At 39.1% G+C, this 19,688-nt stretch overlaps 1 protein-coding gene across 5 annotated transcripts in view; it reads left to right on the top strand.

The window, feature by feature from the left end:
- Nucleotides 1-19,688, top strand: part of DSCAM (DS cell adhesion molecule) — a 625,552-nt gene that overhangs the window by 31,738 nt on the left and 574,126 nt on the right. For all 5 annotated transcript variants that reach the window (XM_058523126.1, XM_058523125.1, XM_058523130.1 and 2 more), the window contains exon 3: nucleotides 13,460-13,606. In XM_058523126.1, coding sequence (XP_058379109.1) covers nucleotides 13,460-13,606 — 147 coding nt within the window. The remainder of the gene's footprint in view (nucleotides 1-13,459; nucleotides 13,607-19,688) is intronic.

Below are 19,688 nucleotides of genomic sequence, written 5' to 3'. Positions count from 1 at the left end.
AATATAATGGCAGGGCAAAGAGAATGTGACTTTAATTTTTATCTTATACAGCAGCTAGCTGGGGGAGTTTTGTAACAATTTCTGCAGCAAGTGAGGAGGTGCTACTTGAAGACATCACAACATGAGCAAAATATGAAATGTTTCTGAATTCCTGCATATAATCTCTTTGATGTAAGCGATCAAACATTAGAATATGACTCATTCTGCTAGCTACTCATTTTCCCAAGTATATTTTGATCTCCATGACATGCTCATGAATTTCAAGACTTGCACAAAAACACACTTAAGAAAGGAAGGAAAAGATTGGCTTTAATCAAGAGATATGAAAAATTGATACCCAAATAATTAAAATAAAGCAAATACAATTTGTATAGAGTCCTCTAAACCTGACAAACAGGGAGATTTAGTGAATGCTTTTACTTGGAAGGCTGACATTTTAATGATGTGTTATAAAAACATATTTATAATCTACAAAGTACCACTTATAGAAAAACCTGGAACTTCAAACGGCTGTGCTTGTATGTGTTAATCTGCTATTTATGTCTTAGGTTTCCTGTTAGATAAAGGAAGTAAATGCTTACTCATGTTTTACCTGCTATTTTCTAAATTTGTCATGGAATTGATTGTTTTTGCATGACACTGAAAGTTTTAGAGGGGTGGAAACTGTATCTTCTTGTCTGGCAGCTGTTCCCTCTTCCACATAGTTTGTTATTGCTGTTTATGTGCTGGTATTCTTGGCATCTGAAGCCCTACCAAATGTGAATCCAGCACACCCATGATTACTCTGTCAGTTTGAACTTAAAAGAAGGACAGTCGTGTTGCCCAAATGAAATTTCTTTTCTCATTTAATTTTACTTCTTATTATGGACACATTATGGTTTTAATCGTCTTTCAGATTGTTTATTGGATTCTTGAAAATCTGATTTGCTATTTTATGTAGATGCTAGTACAGAACTGGATGGCTGTTCAGAAGGACGGGTGAGGGATGTTTATGTTACCCAGTGATGACTGTAGTGCAGGTTTGAGTAGAAGGGGCACTGACTCATGGGGCATCCTTCTGTGTTTCAGTTCATCCTAAATGTCAAAATGTCCTTCTGGATTGGTGTTGGGATTTTCTTGGAATAATCCATTAGGGAAAATGGCTTTATAATCTCTCCTTTGGCACTACAGGGAATTCTTATTCTTAACAGTTTTCAGCAACTTTGACCTAGGTCTGGATGTCAACAAAAGAGGAACGGTTCATCCATCATATCTCATTAATCACAATTCTAGTTCTTCTCTCACATAAAATACTTTCTTGCCCTTTCTGTTAGAAGGACTGGAATGTAGATGGACCACTTGAAATGGTACTGCCCATGCTGTATTTGCTAGTTAGCAAACAGTGGTCAGCTATATGACCTTGGGCAAGTAAAAAACTTTCTAGTGATTATCTCCTCCTTAGTAAACTGTGGTTAATAACATTTGGAACTTCTGCTTATGGCCAAGATGGAGTAGCAGGGACCAAATTTACCCTTTTATCTGAAACAACAACAATAACAAACAGGAAAAATACATAAAGCAATAATTTTAAAGACTGGCCATCAGGTAATGAAGGAAAGTGATCCTTGAGAAACTGGAAGAAACAGCTAAGCCCTATGATGCCCCAATTTACTTAAGTTTCCAGATGGAGGGCACAACCTACACATGAATTTTTATAGCAGCTTTATTCATAATTGTCAAAAATTGGAAGTAAGAAGGATGCCCTTCAGTATGTGAATGGGTAACAACAAAGACCCTTGCCTTGACTAAACTTTAGTCAGGCTCCTCTGAGCCTTCTTCTCGACTAGTCTTTGACCTTCACCTTCTGTGTCTGTCCTCCTCGAGCCCAGTTTTAGCAAGAATAATGCTGTTATCTCCCACCTTTGATATTCAATCACTCTTGATATCTGAAAAAGTTCATCTTACCTTTGATGTATAAGTCCTTGGCCTGCCTTTAGCAAGAATCTCCCTAATCTTGACATCTCCTCTTAGTAATCTCCCATCCACTGACCCACTCACTCTGTTTATCGGCTATAAATCCCCACTTGTCCTTGTCGTATTCCCATATTGAAATAGTTGTGACCCCTATTGCAATAGTCTTGAATAAAGTCTTTCTTTACATTTCAACAAGCATCAGAATAATTTTTCTTTAACGATAAACAAACTGGTACATCCATACAATGTAATATTATTTAGTGATAGAAAGAAATGAGCTATCAAACTATGAGAAGACCTGGAGGAATCTTGAATGCATATTACTATGTGAAAATAGCCAATCTGAAAAAGCTACATACTGTGTGATTCCAACTATATGGCATTCTGGAAAAGGCAAAACTAGAGAGACAGTAAAAAGATCAGTTGTTGCCAGGGGATAGTGGGGAGGGGAGGAGGATGAATAAGTGGATTGTAGAACATTTTAAGCGCAGTGAAACTATTCTGTATGATACATTAATGGTGGATACATGCCATTATTCATAGAACTGTACAACACAGAATGAACCTTAAGGTAAACTATGGGCTTTAGTTAACAATAATGTATAAATATTGGTTCATTAATTATAACAAATGTATCACACTAATGCAAAATGCTAATAATGAGAGAAAGTGTAGGGGGTGGGGAGAGGGAGAATATGGGAACTCTCTGTACTTTCTGTGAAATTTTTCAGTAAACCTAAAACTGCTCTAAAAAATACATTCTATTCCAAAGAAAAGTATTTTAAGTAGCTTAATATACAGATCGGGTCCCCAGAAGAATGGATGGTGAAATCAACAAAGGAGTTGAAGCAATACTGGCCTCAAATTTTCAAATTTGATGGAAACTATAAACCCACAGAGCCAAGGAACTCAACAAACCCCAAGTGCAAGAAACATGAATAAAAATACACCAAGGCACATCATAATCAAATTTCTCAGGACCAATGATAAAGAGAAAATGTTAAAACAGCCAAAGAGAAAAGACACTTTACACACAGAAGAACGAACACAAGGATGACGGCAGATTTCTTGTCAGAACCAATGTGAGAAAACAGTGAAGCAACATTTTTAAAGTACTGAAAAAAAAGTAATCTGTAAGTCTAGAAATCTATGCCCAGTGGAAGTTTCTTTCAAAAATAAGGGTGAAATCAAGGCCTTTTTGGCACACAAAAACTGGAAGAATTCATCAACAGCTGACTCTCACACTACTAGAAATCTTAAAGAAAGTCCTGTAATCAGAAGGAAAATGACACCTGATGGAATCTTGGATCTACTCAAAGGAAAGAAGAATAACAAAAATGGTAACTACATGAGTAAATAAATCACATTTTTTTGTTATTTAAAATTCTTTAAAAGATAATTGACTATTTAAATGAACATAATAACAATGTCTTTTGGGGATTGTAGCATATGTATAAATAAAATGTATGACAACAATAGCATTAAGGCCTGGAATAAAGGTGTGGAAGTATAATATTGTAAAAGATTCTTTTATTATATATGAAGTTGTATAATGTACACTATATATACAGCTATACAGATATCTATTATAAAGCCTAAAGCAACTGTTAAAATAACAAAACAAGGAGTTATGGCTAATAAGCCAACAAAGGAGGAAAAATGGAATCATTAAAAAAATACTCAGTCCAAAACAAAGAAGAAAAGAATAAGCAAAAGGAAACAAAGAACAGATGGTGAAAATAGAAATCAAATAACAAGATGACAGACTTAGACCTAACCACACCAACACTCACATTAAATGTAAATGCTCCAATCATCTGAACTAAAAGGTAAAGATTGCCAGATTAGATTCAAACACTGCTTAAAAGAAATACACTTTAAATATAAAGACACAAATACGTTAAAAGTAAAATGATGGGAAAAGATACACCATGCTTATCAAATCAAATAAATCTAATCAAAAGAAAATATCAAAAGAAAGCTGGAGTAACTACATTAATATCAAACAAAGTATATTTCAGAGCAAATAATATTACCAGGGCTAACGAAGGTCATTTCATAATATAAAAGAGGTCAATTAATTAAGAGTATATGACTATTCTAAATGTCTATGCATCTTATAACAGAACTTCAAAATACATGAAGTAAAAACTGATAGAACTTCAAGGAGAAACAGACAAATCAAAATTTATAGCTGGAGATTTCAATACCCTTCTCTTGATAAATGGCAGAAGTAGACAAAATCAGCAAGGATAAAGAATACTTGAATGACACTATTAATCAATTTGATCCAATTGACATTTTAATAAAGAACATTCCATCTAAAAATAGCACAATACATATTCTTTTCAAGGAACCACAGAAATTTACTAATGTAGACCATATTACAGGCAATGAAACAAGTCTCAGATGATTTTTTTAAAAAATAAGTCATATAAAGTATGTTCTTTGACTACAAAGGAGTTAAATTAGATCTTTAAATTAAATTACAGTAACATTAAGATCTTTGGAAAATCCCCATATATTTGGATACTAAATAACACACTTCTAAATGATCTGTGTAAAAGAAAAAGCAAAAGGATAATTAGAAAGTATTTTGAACTGAATAAAAATGAAAGCATAATATTTAAGAATTTGGAGGATGCCACTAAAGCATACTTAGGGGAAAAATTATAGCTCTAAAAACCTACATTAGAAATGAAAAATGGTCTCAAATAGTGATCTCAGCTTCCATCCTAAAACTAGAAAAGAAGAGCAAATTAAAACCAATATAAGCAGAAAGGAAATAATAAAGATCAGAGTGAAAATCAATAAATTATAAAACAGAGGAAATCTCTGAAGCCAAATGTTGGTTCTTTGGAAAAAATTAATAAGATTGATAAACCTCTAGTTTATCCTGAAAAGCCCTGGTTTTCCTGAAGAGGAAAAAAGAGAGAGGACAAATTACCAATGTCAAAAATGAGGAAGGTTACATCACTATGTATTCTACAGATATTAAAGTTATAATAAGAGAAAATTAAGAATAAGATATTCCAATAAATTCAACAACTTAGATGAGAAATTCCTTAAAAGATGTTAAATATCAAAACTCATTCAAGAAGAAATAAATTAAACTGTTCTTTATCTATTAAAGTATTTGAATTTAAATTCAAATGTTCCATGTTCAAATGGCTTCACTATTGAATTTTACCAAAGATTTAAGGAAGAAATAATAAAAATTCTTCCAGAAAACTGAAGAGGAGAGAATACTGAAAACATTTTATGAGCCCAGTATTACCCTGATACTAAAATAAGACAAAGACATTATAAGAGATGAAAACTACAGACAAATATCTCTCATGAATATAGTTGTAAAAATTCTGAAAAAGATTTTAGCAAATTGAATCCAACAACATATAAAAAGGCTAATACAGCATGACTATGTAGGGCTTATCTCCAGAATGCAAAGTTGGTGTCACATTTGAAAATTAATCAATGTAGTAGAAAGGAATTTCCTCAGTCTGATAAAAAGAAACTACAAAAATCCTGCTATAGCTACCATCATACCTAATGGTGAAAGATTAAGTGTTTTTCCTCAAAGATGAAGAGGAACACAAGGATGTGTCTTCTCACTGCTTCTATTCAACATTGTACTGGAGGTTGTAGCCAGTGCAATATGGCAAGAAAAGTAAGTAAAAGAAATTCCGATTGCAAAGAAAGAAAGTCACCAGTCTTTATTTTTAGATAACAATCATTGATATAGAAAATCTGATGGAATCTACATAAGAAGCTACTGGAACTAATGAGTGAAGTTATCAAAATGGCAGTGTACAAATTCAGGACACACACGCACACATAAATTGTAGATACAAATTTTTTTAAACAAAATACTGTTTATAATAGCATCGAAAACAGGAAATGCTCAAGGATAAATCTGACCCGAAATGTGAGAGACCTATACACTAAAATTTACAAAACATTGCTGAGAAAAATTAAAGAAGATGTGAATAAAAGGAGAAAAATAGTTTGTTTTCATGGCTTGGAGGATTCAGTATTGTTAAGATGTCAGTTCTCCCCAAAATGATCTATAGATTCAATACAATCCCGATCAAAACCCCAGCAGCCTTTTTATTTAACAAATAGAAATTGATGAGTTAATTCTAAAATTTTTATATCAATACAAAGGACCTAGAATAGCCAAAAGAACCTTGAAAAATAAAAATTTAAGAGGGCTAACACTATTTTAAATAAAGATAAGTATTACAAGCATAACTAATAGAACAGGACAGAGTCTAGAAATTGACCCACATGCACATGGACAACTGAAATTTGACGAAGGTGCAAAGGCAATTCAGTGAAAAAAGGACAGTCATTTCAACAAATGATGCTGGAAAAATTTTATATCCACATGCAAAAAAATGACCTTCAATCCACACTTTGCATCATATACAAAAATGAACTCAAAATGGATTATAGATCTAAATATAAATTTTTTGAAGAAAAATGAAAGAAAATATTTGCGACCTTGAGTTATGTAAAAATTTCTTAGATATGACACCAAAAGCACAATCCACGAAAGAACCGATTGCTATCTTGGATTTTATAAAAATTAAAAACCTCTACTCCTTTAAAGACACTGTTAGGAGAATAAAAAGTTAAGCTACAGCCTAGGAGAAAATACTTCCAAGACATATATCTGTTAAAGGGCTTTTTTCCAGAAACATAATGACATCTAAAAGCTTAATCATAAGAAAACAAATGATCCTATTAAAAAAAAAATGGGTAAAAGAGGTGGAGAGATACTGCAACAAAGAAGATATGTAATGGCTAGTAAGCACCTGGAAAGTTGCTCAACATCATTAGCCTTCAAGGAAATGCAAATTAAAACCACAGCAAGATAGATATTTCTACGCATTTAAAATTAAAAACAATGACCAGAAGTGTTAGCAAGGGTTTGCAGCAACTGGGAACTCTTGCACACTTCTGGTGGGAATGAAAAAATGGTGCAGCTTCATTGGAAAACAGTTTGGCAGTTTCTTAAAAAGATAGACATACACCTAGCATATATTCCAGCCATTCTACTCTTAGATATTTACCCAAAACATATGTCCACACAAAGACTTTTACATGAATGTTGATAGCAGCTTTGTTTGTAATAGCCAAATATGGGTCAAAGGCCGTCATCAGATGAGTGAGTAAACAAATTGTAGTTTATCCATACAGTTAGATGAAAAGGAATGAATTATGGATAAGCACAATAGCATAGAGGAATCTCAAAATAATCACACTGGGTGAAAGAAGCCAGGTAAAAATGTATGTACTGTATGATTCCATTTATATAAAACCCTAAAACCTGCAAACTAATCTATAATAGTGGAAAGCATCTCAGTGGTTGCCTGTGAAGGGGGTGGAAAAGAGGGATTACAAAGGAGAACAAGTAAGCTTTTTGGATGATAGTTCTGTTTATCTTGATTGTGGCAGTGGCTTCATGGGTGTGTACATATGTAAAAACTTATCAATAAACATGTAGTTTATTGTATGCCAATTATATCTTGATAAAGTTGTTTTAAGAAAAAGCAAGTAATAACGCTTGGCTAACCTCTTAAGAGAGTTGTCTTGATGATCACATAATAACAGTAGCTAAGACTAGCTGCATATATGGTGGACAGCTCTGTACCTCCCTCTCCAGCCCACAATAACCCCCTCACTGTCTTGCATCCACATCACACAAATGGTCTTGAACCCCTGGACACAGGGGATTGTACTGAGGGAGAGCAGTAAACCAAGCTGGTCCATCAGTTCCCCTACCCCTCGAATTTGAAATTGAAATCTTGAGAGAGAGTCCATCTCTCCTCAGGATGCTTAGGAACTGTGGGCCAGGCACCTTCCATCCTTCATGTGGGCCAGAAAAAACAGAGGAACACTGTCTGTGGGAAAAGAGAAAGATGAAGCCAGAGTCAAAGAGAGACAGGCTGCGATGCCCTTCCTAGGGCTCAATTGCAGGTTCCAGAGCTCCTAGTGTCTTCAGTGGGTATCTCCTGTGTCAGCCTAAAGTAGCTCAGGTAGGCTTCCCTGGCCAGCAATCAGAGAGACTCAATGAATACAGTGATTATATGCTAGACATTGTGCCAAGTACTTTAAAGACATTCTCTATGTCAATCTGCACAACCCCACACGAAAGATATTTCCATTTTCAGGTGGAGGAAATAGAGGCCTCTATGAGCCTATTGTTGGCTGCTCATGGGAGTTGGGAGGTCGGTTTAGCTAAAAGGCACTAGGCCAGTGCTGCACAGTCTCTGGAATACTCGATGCTGATTTTCACCTTTGCTTTTCTCCTTCTTTCCTCTCTGCCTTCTAAGTCCCTTCTTCCCCACCAAGTACTCACAGGCATCTGGATTCCATCCTTCCTTAAATTCCTATTACCTTCAGTCACTCTCAGTCCCATGCACTTCAGTCTTTCATTGTTTTCTCCTAGTTGTTGTGCCGTGTGAATTTTCTTTCTTTCTGCAGCTAATCATTCCATAAATATGAGGATCTCCGTAGTTCCTGAGACAGTGCTTGACCTGAGAGTGTGTTCAAGATGTCCTGATTATTTAAACATCTCTCAATTATTTAAGCAATCAGCTACAAAATAAAATAGAATGAAAAAAAACAATTTCTGTAAAACTGATGGGCCTCAAGGTCACATTGTGCCTCAGATCACCATTTTCCAAACAGGAAGGACAACAAGCATAAATCCTCCTCCCTGCCCCAAGTCCTCTGGGGTTCCAGAGAAATCCAACATGTGGGCATTTGTTTATGTTTTATCACTTTGGACATAGCAATCAGGGGTGTTAGGAACAATCTGAACCTACTCTATCAGGAGAGGAAGGGCCACCCAGACCCTCCTTCTCCACAACACCCAGTTCTCCAGACTTTCTCCTCACTCTCCTCCATCCCATCCTCCCCCATCCTCTGGTTGCCGCATAGACAGAATTCGGATCAGGACCGACTTCATGGGATGGGACCAGTGCAGTGCTGAGAAGGGCCCTGGGCTCAGGCTTAATGCTCTCCTGTTGCCATCGTGAAATATTAATGCTTTTAGTTTCCCTTTTGTGTTTTGTAAGTGAAGTGCAACAGGACAGTGGGACATGCTCTGGGGACCTGGTACCTCAGCTCCTGCAGGGTTCTGCTCCATTCCACCTTCCCGGGATGGGTTCTTAGCCGCCCTCCCCCCAGTCTTCTGGTGCCCAGAGCCCCACTGAGCCTCCACCTCCCTAACTCCACCAAATGACCACTCTTGTCCCCTCTGATCCCTGGTGATCTGGCCCTGCCTGGCCTCCTCCTCCCTGCCCCTGTCCAGCAACCACTGCCGCCCTCCATCCTGGTGGGGGCCTGGGTGGGGTGTGGGTGGGAGCGGCTGCACACACTCTGAAGTGAGGCACGGTGGAGGCCATCCCAGCTCCAAGCTAGCAGCGCCACAGGACATTTAGCCAGTAACTTGTTGGGGGCAAGCCTCATGTCCACCTCCCATCCAGAGACAAAGAGCATCCAGGCATGGAGGTTGCAATCCCTTCGAGGTTGCCCGCCCACTGTGAGTTGGGGCAATGGGCATACAGGAAGAACAGATTGCCTTTATCATCCCTGGCCGGGGCATGGTGCATCAGCCTAGAGACTGGCAGGAGGGGACCCTGCAGCTGGTGGGCTATGTATGCCCAGTGGAGTGTGGTCCAGGGAGCCCGTGAGGCTCTGCACTTTCTCAGTGATTATTCTTGCACCCTAGGGAGGGTGACATTAAGTAGCAAATAAAAAACACCACGACAAGTAGAGAGAAAGACCACAGAAGAAAGAAAAAGTTTTATATTTTAGTGTCTTTAGTGGCACTTTTCCCCTCCATTTTAAATAAAGGGCCCTGGATTTTCAAGTTGCTCTGGTCCCCACAAATTATATGGTTGGCCTGATTTGGTTAAATTAATTATCATAGTAAAATGTGAAATGAGGCCATTTCTTCTTTACTAATATTTACATTTTAAAGGATTTTTTTCGTTTGAAAGGATGATGGCTGACTGGGAGGGATGGATACTACCATTGCCCATCAGCTGTGTCATCCCCTCCTCAGCACATATGCTGATTTTGCCCCAAATTCACATTACTGTAGATTCTCTCTTCTGATCCCCTTATCACGTTACCTCTTCTGGAACGGTTTCAAAGCTTGTAGATTTGGCTAAGGAGGACTACAACGGCTGTAGTGGACACTGCGAGCAGCCCTTGAGTCAGATCATCCAGCATCTATGCTGGGTGCTAAGAACTTGGACCTGCAGCCTTCAGAGGATTGCTTGTGCCCTAGAGCAGCTTCACACAGAGAGTAGAAGTGCTTGGGAATGCTGTGCCCCTGGGAGCAGCCCCCTCCAGATAAAGACTGCTCTAAGAAGATAGAGTCCCAGCTCCTGGACATACAGTGGGAGCAGTTCCCCTCAGGATCAAGTGGAGGTTGGGACTCCCCTGAAATCACACTCTGGCTTGGCTGCTTCCTATTCCCTGCCCCACTTCCCTCAGCCTCTCACTGCTTCTCCTGTGGTCATGTCCTTAATCAATCACTTGGACCCAACTCCTCATCTCAGGGTCTGCTTTTGGGGAGACGCCAACCTAGTACACACAGCACGATACTTAGGTAACACTATCTCGTAGTGCAAATGCCAATCACATTTAAAATAACCATTAATGTTTGCCTGTATCTTAGGTTTCTAGCCCAGTCTCTGTTACAATGATTAGTAGTAGTTGGGTGCAGAATGAAGACCAAATCTACGCAAGTCTCTTGGGAGGCTTTCAATGACCCCAGGAGACTTATATTGTACCGTGAGAAGTATAAATCAATAGATAGCAGTGTTGGCTTTTGAAATTGTGGGCCCCTCAGGAATAAGCATTTCTCTGTTAATGAGATAGAGATCTCCAATGAAAACCCAAGTTGCTCTTTTAAACAACAGCTAGTGGCTATAAATTCAAATGTAGATACATGTATATTCTACAATAGGATTAGAAGTACTCTCAAAAGGGAAGCCCTGTGTTTCTATTTATTCATTCTCCAAATATTTATTGACTACCTACTATGTGCCAAGCATCATTAGAAATGCTAAGATAATTTTTTTAAAGGCTGGATGCATGCAGAGTGAATAATCTAGTGAGGGAGTGGAGAATTTCCTTCCACAACCCATTTTCTCTGAACTCAATGTGGTTCAGTACATTTTAGTTGTGTCCCTGCTTCAAGAAGATCTGGGCTCCATGGGGCTGGCTTGGGAGATGGGGAGGAGCAAAAGTCACAGAGATTTTAAACTGTGACTACCGCAGTGGTCCTGGTCCTGGGGAGGCCAGCGGGCAGCTGATGGGGAGAGGGCACTCCATGGTGTGTGTATGGCTGACCGGAACTGAGGGGTTCCCTTGATGCCGGACTTTGGGTGCTAACAGAGCAAGTCCCAGTTGGTCACCCTCTGTTTGTGGCTCCCTTCACCAGGGCTGGTGCATGACTGCCTGCTTGGTGGGAAGGCACTTCCTCTGTCTCCATGTGGGCATTTTCTCTTGTTCCTGCTCTTTCCTGGCTGTGAGGTGAGACTTGTCTCCCTTTCTTTGATTCTTATTAAAATTCCCCGACCAGAGCTGTTTGTTTACTGAAGGTTTGGGGAGGTGGAGTGATTTTATAACTTAGACACAAACATCACACAGACACACAAACTTAAATTGGACTCATACCTGCTCAGCTGGCCTAGTCGCTGTGATAATGGACTCACTCTGCAGCCTCCACCATGCTGTCCAGTGGCCCCTTCTCTTCTACTCTCTTCCCCTTTTCCTGTTCTCTGTCTTCTACTCTCCACCATGCCCACATTCTCATTCCTTAATGCATTTGATTAGTTTATCTGTCTCTTTCCAACCTAGGATCATAGACCTCACTCTCCACAAAGGGTTATTTATCGAGGTGTTTTCCTGTACAAAGTCAATTTCCGCCACTGTGTATAACAATGATGTTTCTGAGGTCAGGCTCTTGGGCACCCTGACTGACTGTCTAGTGGACTTCCTTCAGGAGGCTCTGAATTGCCATCTGGAACATCACATCAGCCAGCACGTGGAGTGCAGGAATGGGGATCTCAGAAGATTCCCAGACATCTGAAAATCTCTCTGATTTGAGATAGGCATGAAAAAATTCTCCAAGTAGAGGAAACATTAAATACCAATGTTAAAAATGGGGAGTGGAGAGCAATACTCTTATTACTACTCTTAATAATGACATACTCTAATACTAAAATACTCAGCCTATCATAGAGCCAACACCAATCTTAAAAATGCTTCTTCTGGAGCATTATTTTCCTCTGTCTATTAGAAGACTTCCCTTTAGAAACTCACTCCTGTCTTTGCTAGTATGTTAATTTCTTTTGAAATTAATTTTATGGCCAGTTTTCTTGACATATTTGTCCAGTAAGTGACTAAACTTTAAGAGAGCTGATTAGATGATAAGTTTTCTCTGTGGATGTCTTAGAAAATCATAGACTTACAGAATTCAGACCTTGAAGATCTTCCTCTCTCACTCTTCTCATTTTAAATGTGAAGAAAATAAAGCTTTGGAGAAATAAGGCTTGTACCCATATTTATAGAGCTGGAGGGAGGCAGAACTTGAATTAGACACACCGATGTCTCCTTATCCTGGAGACAGAGGTCTTCTGCCCATCAAGGGATGATGTAGATCGAACTCTGGCTGTTGGTACCTGTAACCTTACCTAACCTGCTCATGAGTGCTTTATCTGCATTAACTGAGTGAGCAATCACAATCACCCTATGTGGTAGATATGATCATCAAAATTCTCATTACACAGATGGCAAGAGAACTTGCTCACTGCCTAAATGGGTAGGGCTGGGATTTGAACCCAGGCAGTTGGGTTTGCAGGATGGTCAAGTAACCCCAGTACCACCCTGCCTCTAGCCTAGATATCTAGTTTGTGGAAGTCCCTTCTGGGTGCTTTCTGGACTGCTCCTGTTGTTGAGGGTATTTGGGCATATTCCTAAATCAGCATCCTTCCCTAAGTGATGAGAAGTAGAATATTTGCTTCCAAAACCACTTTGCAACTGTCATAAAAAAAATTTACTTATGAAGTGTTATTTTAATTGTTACATAGTTTTCAAGGATTCCCAGGAGAAGTTGCCTTTCTTGAATTTTTAAATTCTTTTTCTTTATAGTGAGAAAATTCTTCCTTAATCTTCAGAGGACATGGAGAGCAGTTTTCCATCATCATAACTTCTTTTAAGAAGCTACTTCCCACTTCCAGATGCATTTGGGGGGTAGAGGAACTATTTGTAGTTATACTCTTTAGTATATAGTGTAGTTTATTGTTAATGGAATGAAAGTTTTTAAAACATAAAATGCAGGTTTCTTAAAATTTTTTCCAATAAATATATCTGATGCAAATAATATGTGTAAGATACAACATATATATTCCAATGAGATGCTCTGAGAATGAGCCCGTTGACTACGTATGTCACCGAGGGTCCTCTTCTTGCCTTCCAGTTTTACGGGAGCCCTATACAGTCCGTGTGGAGGACCAGAAAACCATGAGAGGCAATGTCGCGGTCTTCAAGTGCATTATCCCCTCCTCGGTGGAGGCGTACATCACTGTCATCTCATGGGAGAAAGACACTGTTTCACTCATCTCAGGTAGGCTTTGCACTCCCAGGGAGCAGGGTGCCCAGCTTACCTTGTCACAGCCTGCTTCAGGTATCAAATAGGATCTCCACCTATGCATTCATCATAATTAAGAATTCGTATACTTAACATTAATGCTATTTTATGATTGCATGATGTCAATGTTTTATATTGCTTTACGTGGATCAATTCAGATATTCTTCAGTGAATTGCCTGATGGATAGAAATTAGTTACTTACACTATATGTATACGTGATGTTACTTTTATGAGGACATTTTGGTTTATTTCTGCTCCTGAAAATAGAGAAGTGGGATTGTTGCCTCTGTGAGAGACCTCAGCAATGCATTTAGGAATGATATTCTGAAACTATAATCTAGAAAATGGAAGCCCTGATTTAGTGCTGTTTTGGTCCTTTCAAATGTCTTAAGAGTTATGTGGTATCTCTGATCGCTTTCTTGAAGATTCTATTCAGAATATATATTCAGTGCTGAAATATATATATTTGTATGTAAATAGTGTCTTGGTTTCTTTTTGGTATCTAGAAATGACGCAACTGAAATCTGGCTTCTAAGACCTTATGGTTCTTCTTTCTCATGATTTTTAAGTCGATGTTTTGCTGCATGCTATTTACCTGGAAAAGCCGTGTAGGTACACTGTCCAGTTTTCCTGTTATGCACATCTTTGGATAATGACTATTGGCTGCTTTTGGAAAAGAGTTGTGATGAGCATGGAATGAATGTGGTATAACCTATTATAAATGATTGCTTTTCTTTATATGTCTTTATGTATGTATGTGCAAGTGTGCATACATGCACACATTTTAATGTAATTCTTGAGTGCCACCAAAATGTTGTCGATTTGTAGAAATAACTAATTGGAACTAACCTCTCATAGTGACACATCATTTTTTTTTTGAGCTTGTTGATTGCTAGGTAGTGTAGGTTACTATACAAAAAGGACCGTTAAAAAAAAAAAACAATAAAACCATTAAAAAGTCCAAGTCAAAAATTAAATCTTTGGTCTTTAAAGTGCATTAGAGTAGACTAGGATGTGTCCAGCTTTCCTTATTATCATCTTTACAGTGAATTCAAAGTCCTTCACACTTCACTGAACAATAAATTCCTTGCTGGTATGTTGATTAATCATCATAATTTGTTAACTTAGAGTATTGAAAAAAATACTGAGCTTAAGAACTGAAATATGCTTGTGATAATGAGAATAGAGACTCACCTGTACACTTTTATGTGCTAATTTGGATTGTTTAATGGTCTTAATTGCTTCTGTTCAGAGGTCATTTTAGTTTCTTGATGGCAGATGGAGAGATTTGATGACAAGTCCGTCCAGCTGAGCCCAGAGTCAGAGCTTATGGGTTCAGGGAAAGGAAGAATTTGGGGCAATATCTGCAATCTCCCACACTCAGGGGCCTAGGCTGATGAGACTCTACCGTCTTATAACAGTCATCAAACACTCAACGTCAGGGTCTGCCCTGAGGGAGAAGAGAGCAGGAAGAGGCATTACAAACTGCCTCTACGTGCTTCCACTTGGAGGTGACATATGTCATTTCTGTTCATATTTAATTGGCTACAGCAAGTCACATGGCCATGTCTGATTTCAATGGGGCATGTGCCTGGAAGGAGAGAGCAAGTGGAAATCTGGATGAGAAATAGAAATATCTATCATGAGGTTTATATATATATATATTTTATATAGGTTTTGTATAGGTTTTTAATATAGGTTGTACATATATATTATATATATAATGTAATGTGCGTGTTCTTATGTTTCATAGACATCTTTAATTAGTGGTGTGCTCATATGCAGGTTTCACCTTTTGCAATCTATATGAATAGATACTTTTTCTCCTTGCAACATGAACCTAATTAAATAAAGTAAAAGGAATTTTGTATCTAGTGAGTAGAGAGGATACTGACATGCAAATATAGAGTTAGTATCTTGCAGATAAGAGCTGATGACTCTCATGTCGTCTCCTCCATCAGGCACTGGGGCTTTGACCTTTGGCACAATTTTAAAAGCAACAACATATACCATGGATATGCACTTGGCTTTTCTTTATTCACAAAAGTATCCAGAAACCAATATTGTGAGGCTTTCATCTCATTAAGGGATACATCAGTAGTTTTTGTTTGTTTAAAAGTAAGCCATTTAACCAAACACAAAGTATTCCCAAGATGCTCCACATGGCGGAAATATATATATATATAGAGAGAGAGAGAGAGACAGAGAGAGACAGAGAGAGACAGAGAGAGAGCGAGACACAGATGGAGACACAGAGGGATTTAGACAGAGAGACAGAGAGCGATCGAGACCCACACAGAAAGAGGGAGAGATTTTCATACTCAGGTAGTTAACCTGACAACAGGGCCCCAGAGCAGTGTTATGATCTGTAAGTAAAACATGTAGAATTAAGCCTTATAATGTGACTTAATCTCGCTTACTCTCAGACTCTGTTTCCAGTGTCTGAGCTCCACCCACGGAGGTTGCCAAAAATGCCCAGGGAAGGAGATCCTGAAGGTACTGGAGATGACAAAATGGTTAAAAACATTGGGGATCTTAATAAATAAACCCGTTTCAGATGGTTTAGGTAAAGAAAGGTTACATTTCTCTCTGGTGGCCAGGGCACAGGTACTTGGGAGGCAGGGAGGCCAAGAGGACAAGCTGAGACCTCCTTCCTCTATGCACCAGGGACTGAGCGATGGGGAAGCACAGGGGATTCTTGACTGTAGGGGATGACCTTGCATCACAGAGGTCCCAGGGACCCAGCTTTTTCTGAGTTAACTCTGAGCTCCAGGAAAGACATCTTGGGTGCTATAAGCACAGCATGTGGTCTGTAAAAGGTTAATTTGTCTCTATTTTGTGAATAAATTGATAACCCCTGTAACTCCCTATTGACTAGTTTAGATTTAGTCATTGGCGGCGGCCGTCACTGCACCTCTCTCTTCCTGGGATTCCAAGACATCCCAACCAGCGGTGAATCTGGCTGGGAAATTTGTCACAGGAAACATACCTACTCTGCAAAGATTGCTTCCTTTAGTTCTCATTCTCCTCATGGAGAAAAGCTATGAACCACATCAGCTATGGAAATAAGCCTGTGTAAGTTTCCTAAGGCAGTTGAGTTTGGAGCAGAAGTAGCAGGGAGGTAGTGGTATCTGACCTGAGAAAGCTGGGAAGGAATGGCAGTTAAGAGAGGGCCATGGCCCCCTGGTCCCACTCGGGGCTTGGGGCAGGAAGCTGCCTGCCCAGAGTGAGGCCTGTCTGCTGTGGCAATGTTTGGGTTCCACTGCTCAGCCTCACTGTTCCAGAGCAGCCTTGCAGGAGGCCAGGCAGCAAAGACCTATTTTTAATGGGTGATCAGTGAGCTTATGCAAGTGTTCTAGCCCGGGTTCTTTGGAAATCTTGGCCAAGGTAAACGGGTATTTACATTTACAAAGGAATTCTTTTTCAATGGAAAAAAATTAAAATGTTAGTTTATTCCTATAAAAAGAAACAAAATGTCTTCTATCAGCATATCTTACTAATTTTTGTCCTTTATCTTGGTTGAGAAAATGACTGGGTTATGTTCTTGTAGGGGTGAGAAGTACCAGTCAAGCATCTGTCTGGGTTTCAATGAGCCGCATGGTTTTATTAGCCATTCCAACAGCTGCTTTCATTAGCTTATTGCACGTTAGTCAGGCATTGATTTCTTTCCAGGGGAGGTTTGGGTTGGCCTGACTCTAGACTCAGGAATCAAGTTGTATCTCTTTGTCATATGAGGTTATTAGATCACTGATAATAAGAACATACATGAGTTCAATTATTTTAAATGTTCTTTGGAAAGAATATTCCAAAGGTCTTGTTATGGACTGAATGTTTGTGTCCCTTCGAAATACATATGTTGAAGTCCTCACCCCCAATGTGATGGTGTTTGGAGGTGGAGCCTTTGGGAGGTGATTGGGTTTAGGGGAGTCATGAGAGTGGGGCCCCATGATGGAATTAGTGTCCTTATAAGAAGAGGCACAGAGCTCTTCCTCTCCACCGTGTGAGGACACAGCAAGAAGATGGTTCTCTGCAAGCAGAAGAGGACCTTCACCAGAACCCGACCACGCAGGCACTCTGATCTTGGACTCCCAGCCTCCAGAACTGTGAGAAAGAAATGTCTGTTGTTTAAGCTACCCAGTCTATGGCATTTTTTTATAGCAACTTGAGCTAAGACAGGTCTAAAAGTAGAAATTCCATAATTCCCCAAAGGGAAGGAAAGGCTTATAATGTCTGATGCTGCTGTCCCTCTGCTTTGCCCTCTACCTGGGCTCTTCACCTGAGCCACAGGACACGACTTGGTTGATCTTCACTCTCAGACTCTGGCACAGTAGATGATAGGAGGCTTGTAAATGTAGAGAGAGGAAAATATCTCAGGGACAGACACACACTGCGCACCTAATGTCCTTAATTGATATGATGGATCTTGACTTCCTGCCTTCTTTCCTAACTAAAACGAACCAGGAAAGACAAAAGTGATGATGTCTACATGCATTTTTAAGACAGCCTTATCATTTCTCTTCCTCTAAGCAAACATGAGAGCCTTTTAAATATCAAAATATTGATGTAGCCCAATAACAATGTGGTAGTTCAGATAGCGATGTGCCTTGGAGGTCTTGCTGATGTTCAGATAGATACATAAGACCCATCCTGGAAAAGAACATTATCAACAGCTTTATATTTGGGTTTCACTCAAAGGCCTCTTCTGAGTTTCTTCCCGATTAGGAAGGCCAGCAAGGAGAGAGCCCGGCCTTCTGTGTCTGTTTCCTCTGATAAAATTCTGAGAATCTCACTGGGGGTTTAGCTACATTAACATCAAAGACACAGCCCAAGGGTAACCGGATTTGGAAAATGTAAAAAGCAAACATTTTACGCTTCCCAGAGAATCTGCCTCCCTCTTTGCACTGGCCCCATTTTCTCTTAAGATATTTCCCATCTTTACATCTGTATTAGTGATGACTCAAGGAGAATTTTATCTCTTAGGATCAATGCATTCAAGTCCTCAGATGATTATCTTCTTTCTGTGTGTTGGATAAAAGTGAGCAATTTTCTGCCCACATTAAATATCAAAGGAAATCAGCCTGGCACTTCATATGAAAGGTTCCTTGCAGTTCTTGGATGCTGCTTTTGGATCTGGTCATCATAGATAAGGCAGGACCTGGGCTTTAAGAAGCAGTCCCTTCTCCATGACCCTGCGGAGACGGCTTCTGGCTTAGGGAGCCCAGGGGAGGAATTCCTGTGCTGTGTGTGGTGTGAGTGTTGTGACAGCCATATGGGCAAAATGCAACAGGAACACACACCTTCGGGTGATTTTGACTGGGGAGGCAGGCAAGGTTTCACAAAAGATGTGTCATTTTAGAAAGTTTTAGTTTGCATGTTAGGATGGGGAACACAATTACATTATAGATATGGTCAACCCAACTAGGTAAGTTGTTCCTTAAGCACATTTCAGTAAACTTAAACTAACAGCAGATTTGATGTGATCTATTCTCTTTTGGAGGAAGGAGGACACAGCTGTTGGGGGTGGTGTGGGTTGTGCTGTGGTGGGTCGTGTCAGTAATTGTGCGCTCTGTTCCTATAACATAAAACCGTGGGAGGCCAGGTTCCCTCTTTCTAAGGCACTTGTATTTTAATTTTATTTCTAGTCACTGAGCGTTTCCCAGGCAATCTGCTACATAGCTGCTCAGGTTGCCATGACGATAAGACACAGTTCTACCCTCAAGGTGCTTATGAGTAAAAGGGATGAGATCAAACATCAAGATGATTTAAGGAACAGACCTATAGTCACATGGAAGCTTTGTCTTTGATTTTAAAAGTACCAGAGAGTTGCAAAATGAAGCATTTCTTTAACATTCACTAAAAAGAAATTTGTAGGACCAAATGGAAACAGCAAAAGGAATATTTTTCTATCTATCTATCTATCTATCTATCTATCTATCTATCTATCTATCTATCTAATCTATCTCTCCATCTATCTATCATCTATTGGTTTTCTATCAGTTAGCTATTATATATCTATCAATTATCTATCAATATTAATTCTCAGCAAATGAGAGCCTC

This window comes from Diceros bicornis, chromosome 27 (assembly GCF_020826845.1).
Source record: "Diceros bicornis minor isolate mBicDic1 chromosome 27, mDicBic1.mat.cur, whole genome shotgun sequence".
Classification (NCBI taxonomy): domain Eukaryota; kingdom Metazoa; phylum Chordata; class Mammalia; order Perissodactyla; family Rhinocerotidae; genus Diceros; species Diceros bicornis.
The sequence above is the reverse complement of the archived record's forward strand: the minus strand, read 5'-3'. Positions and strand labels throughout refer to the sequence as shown.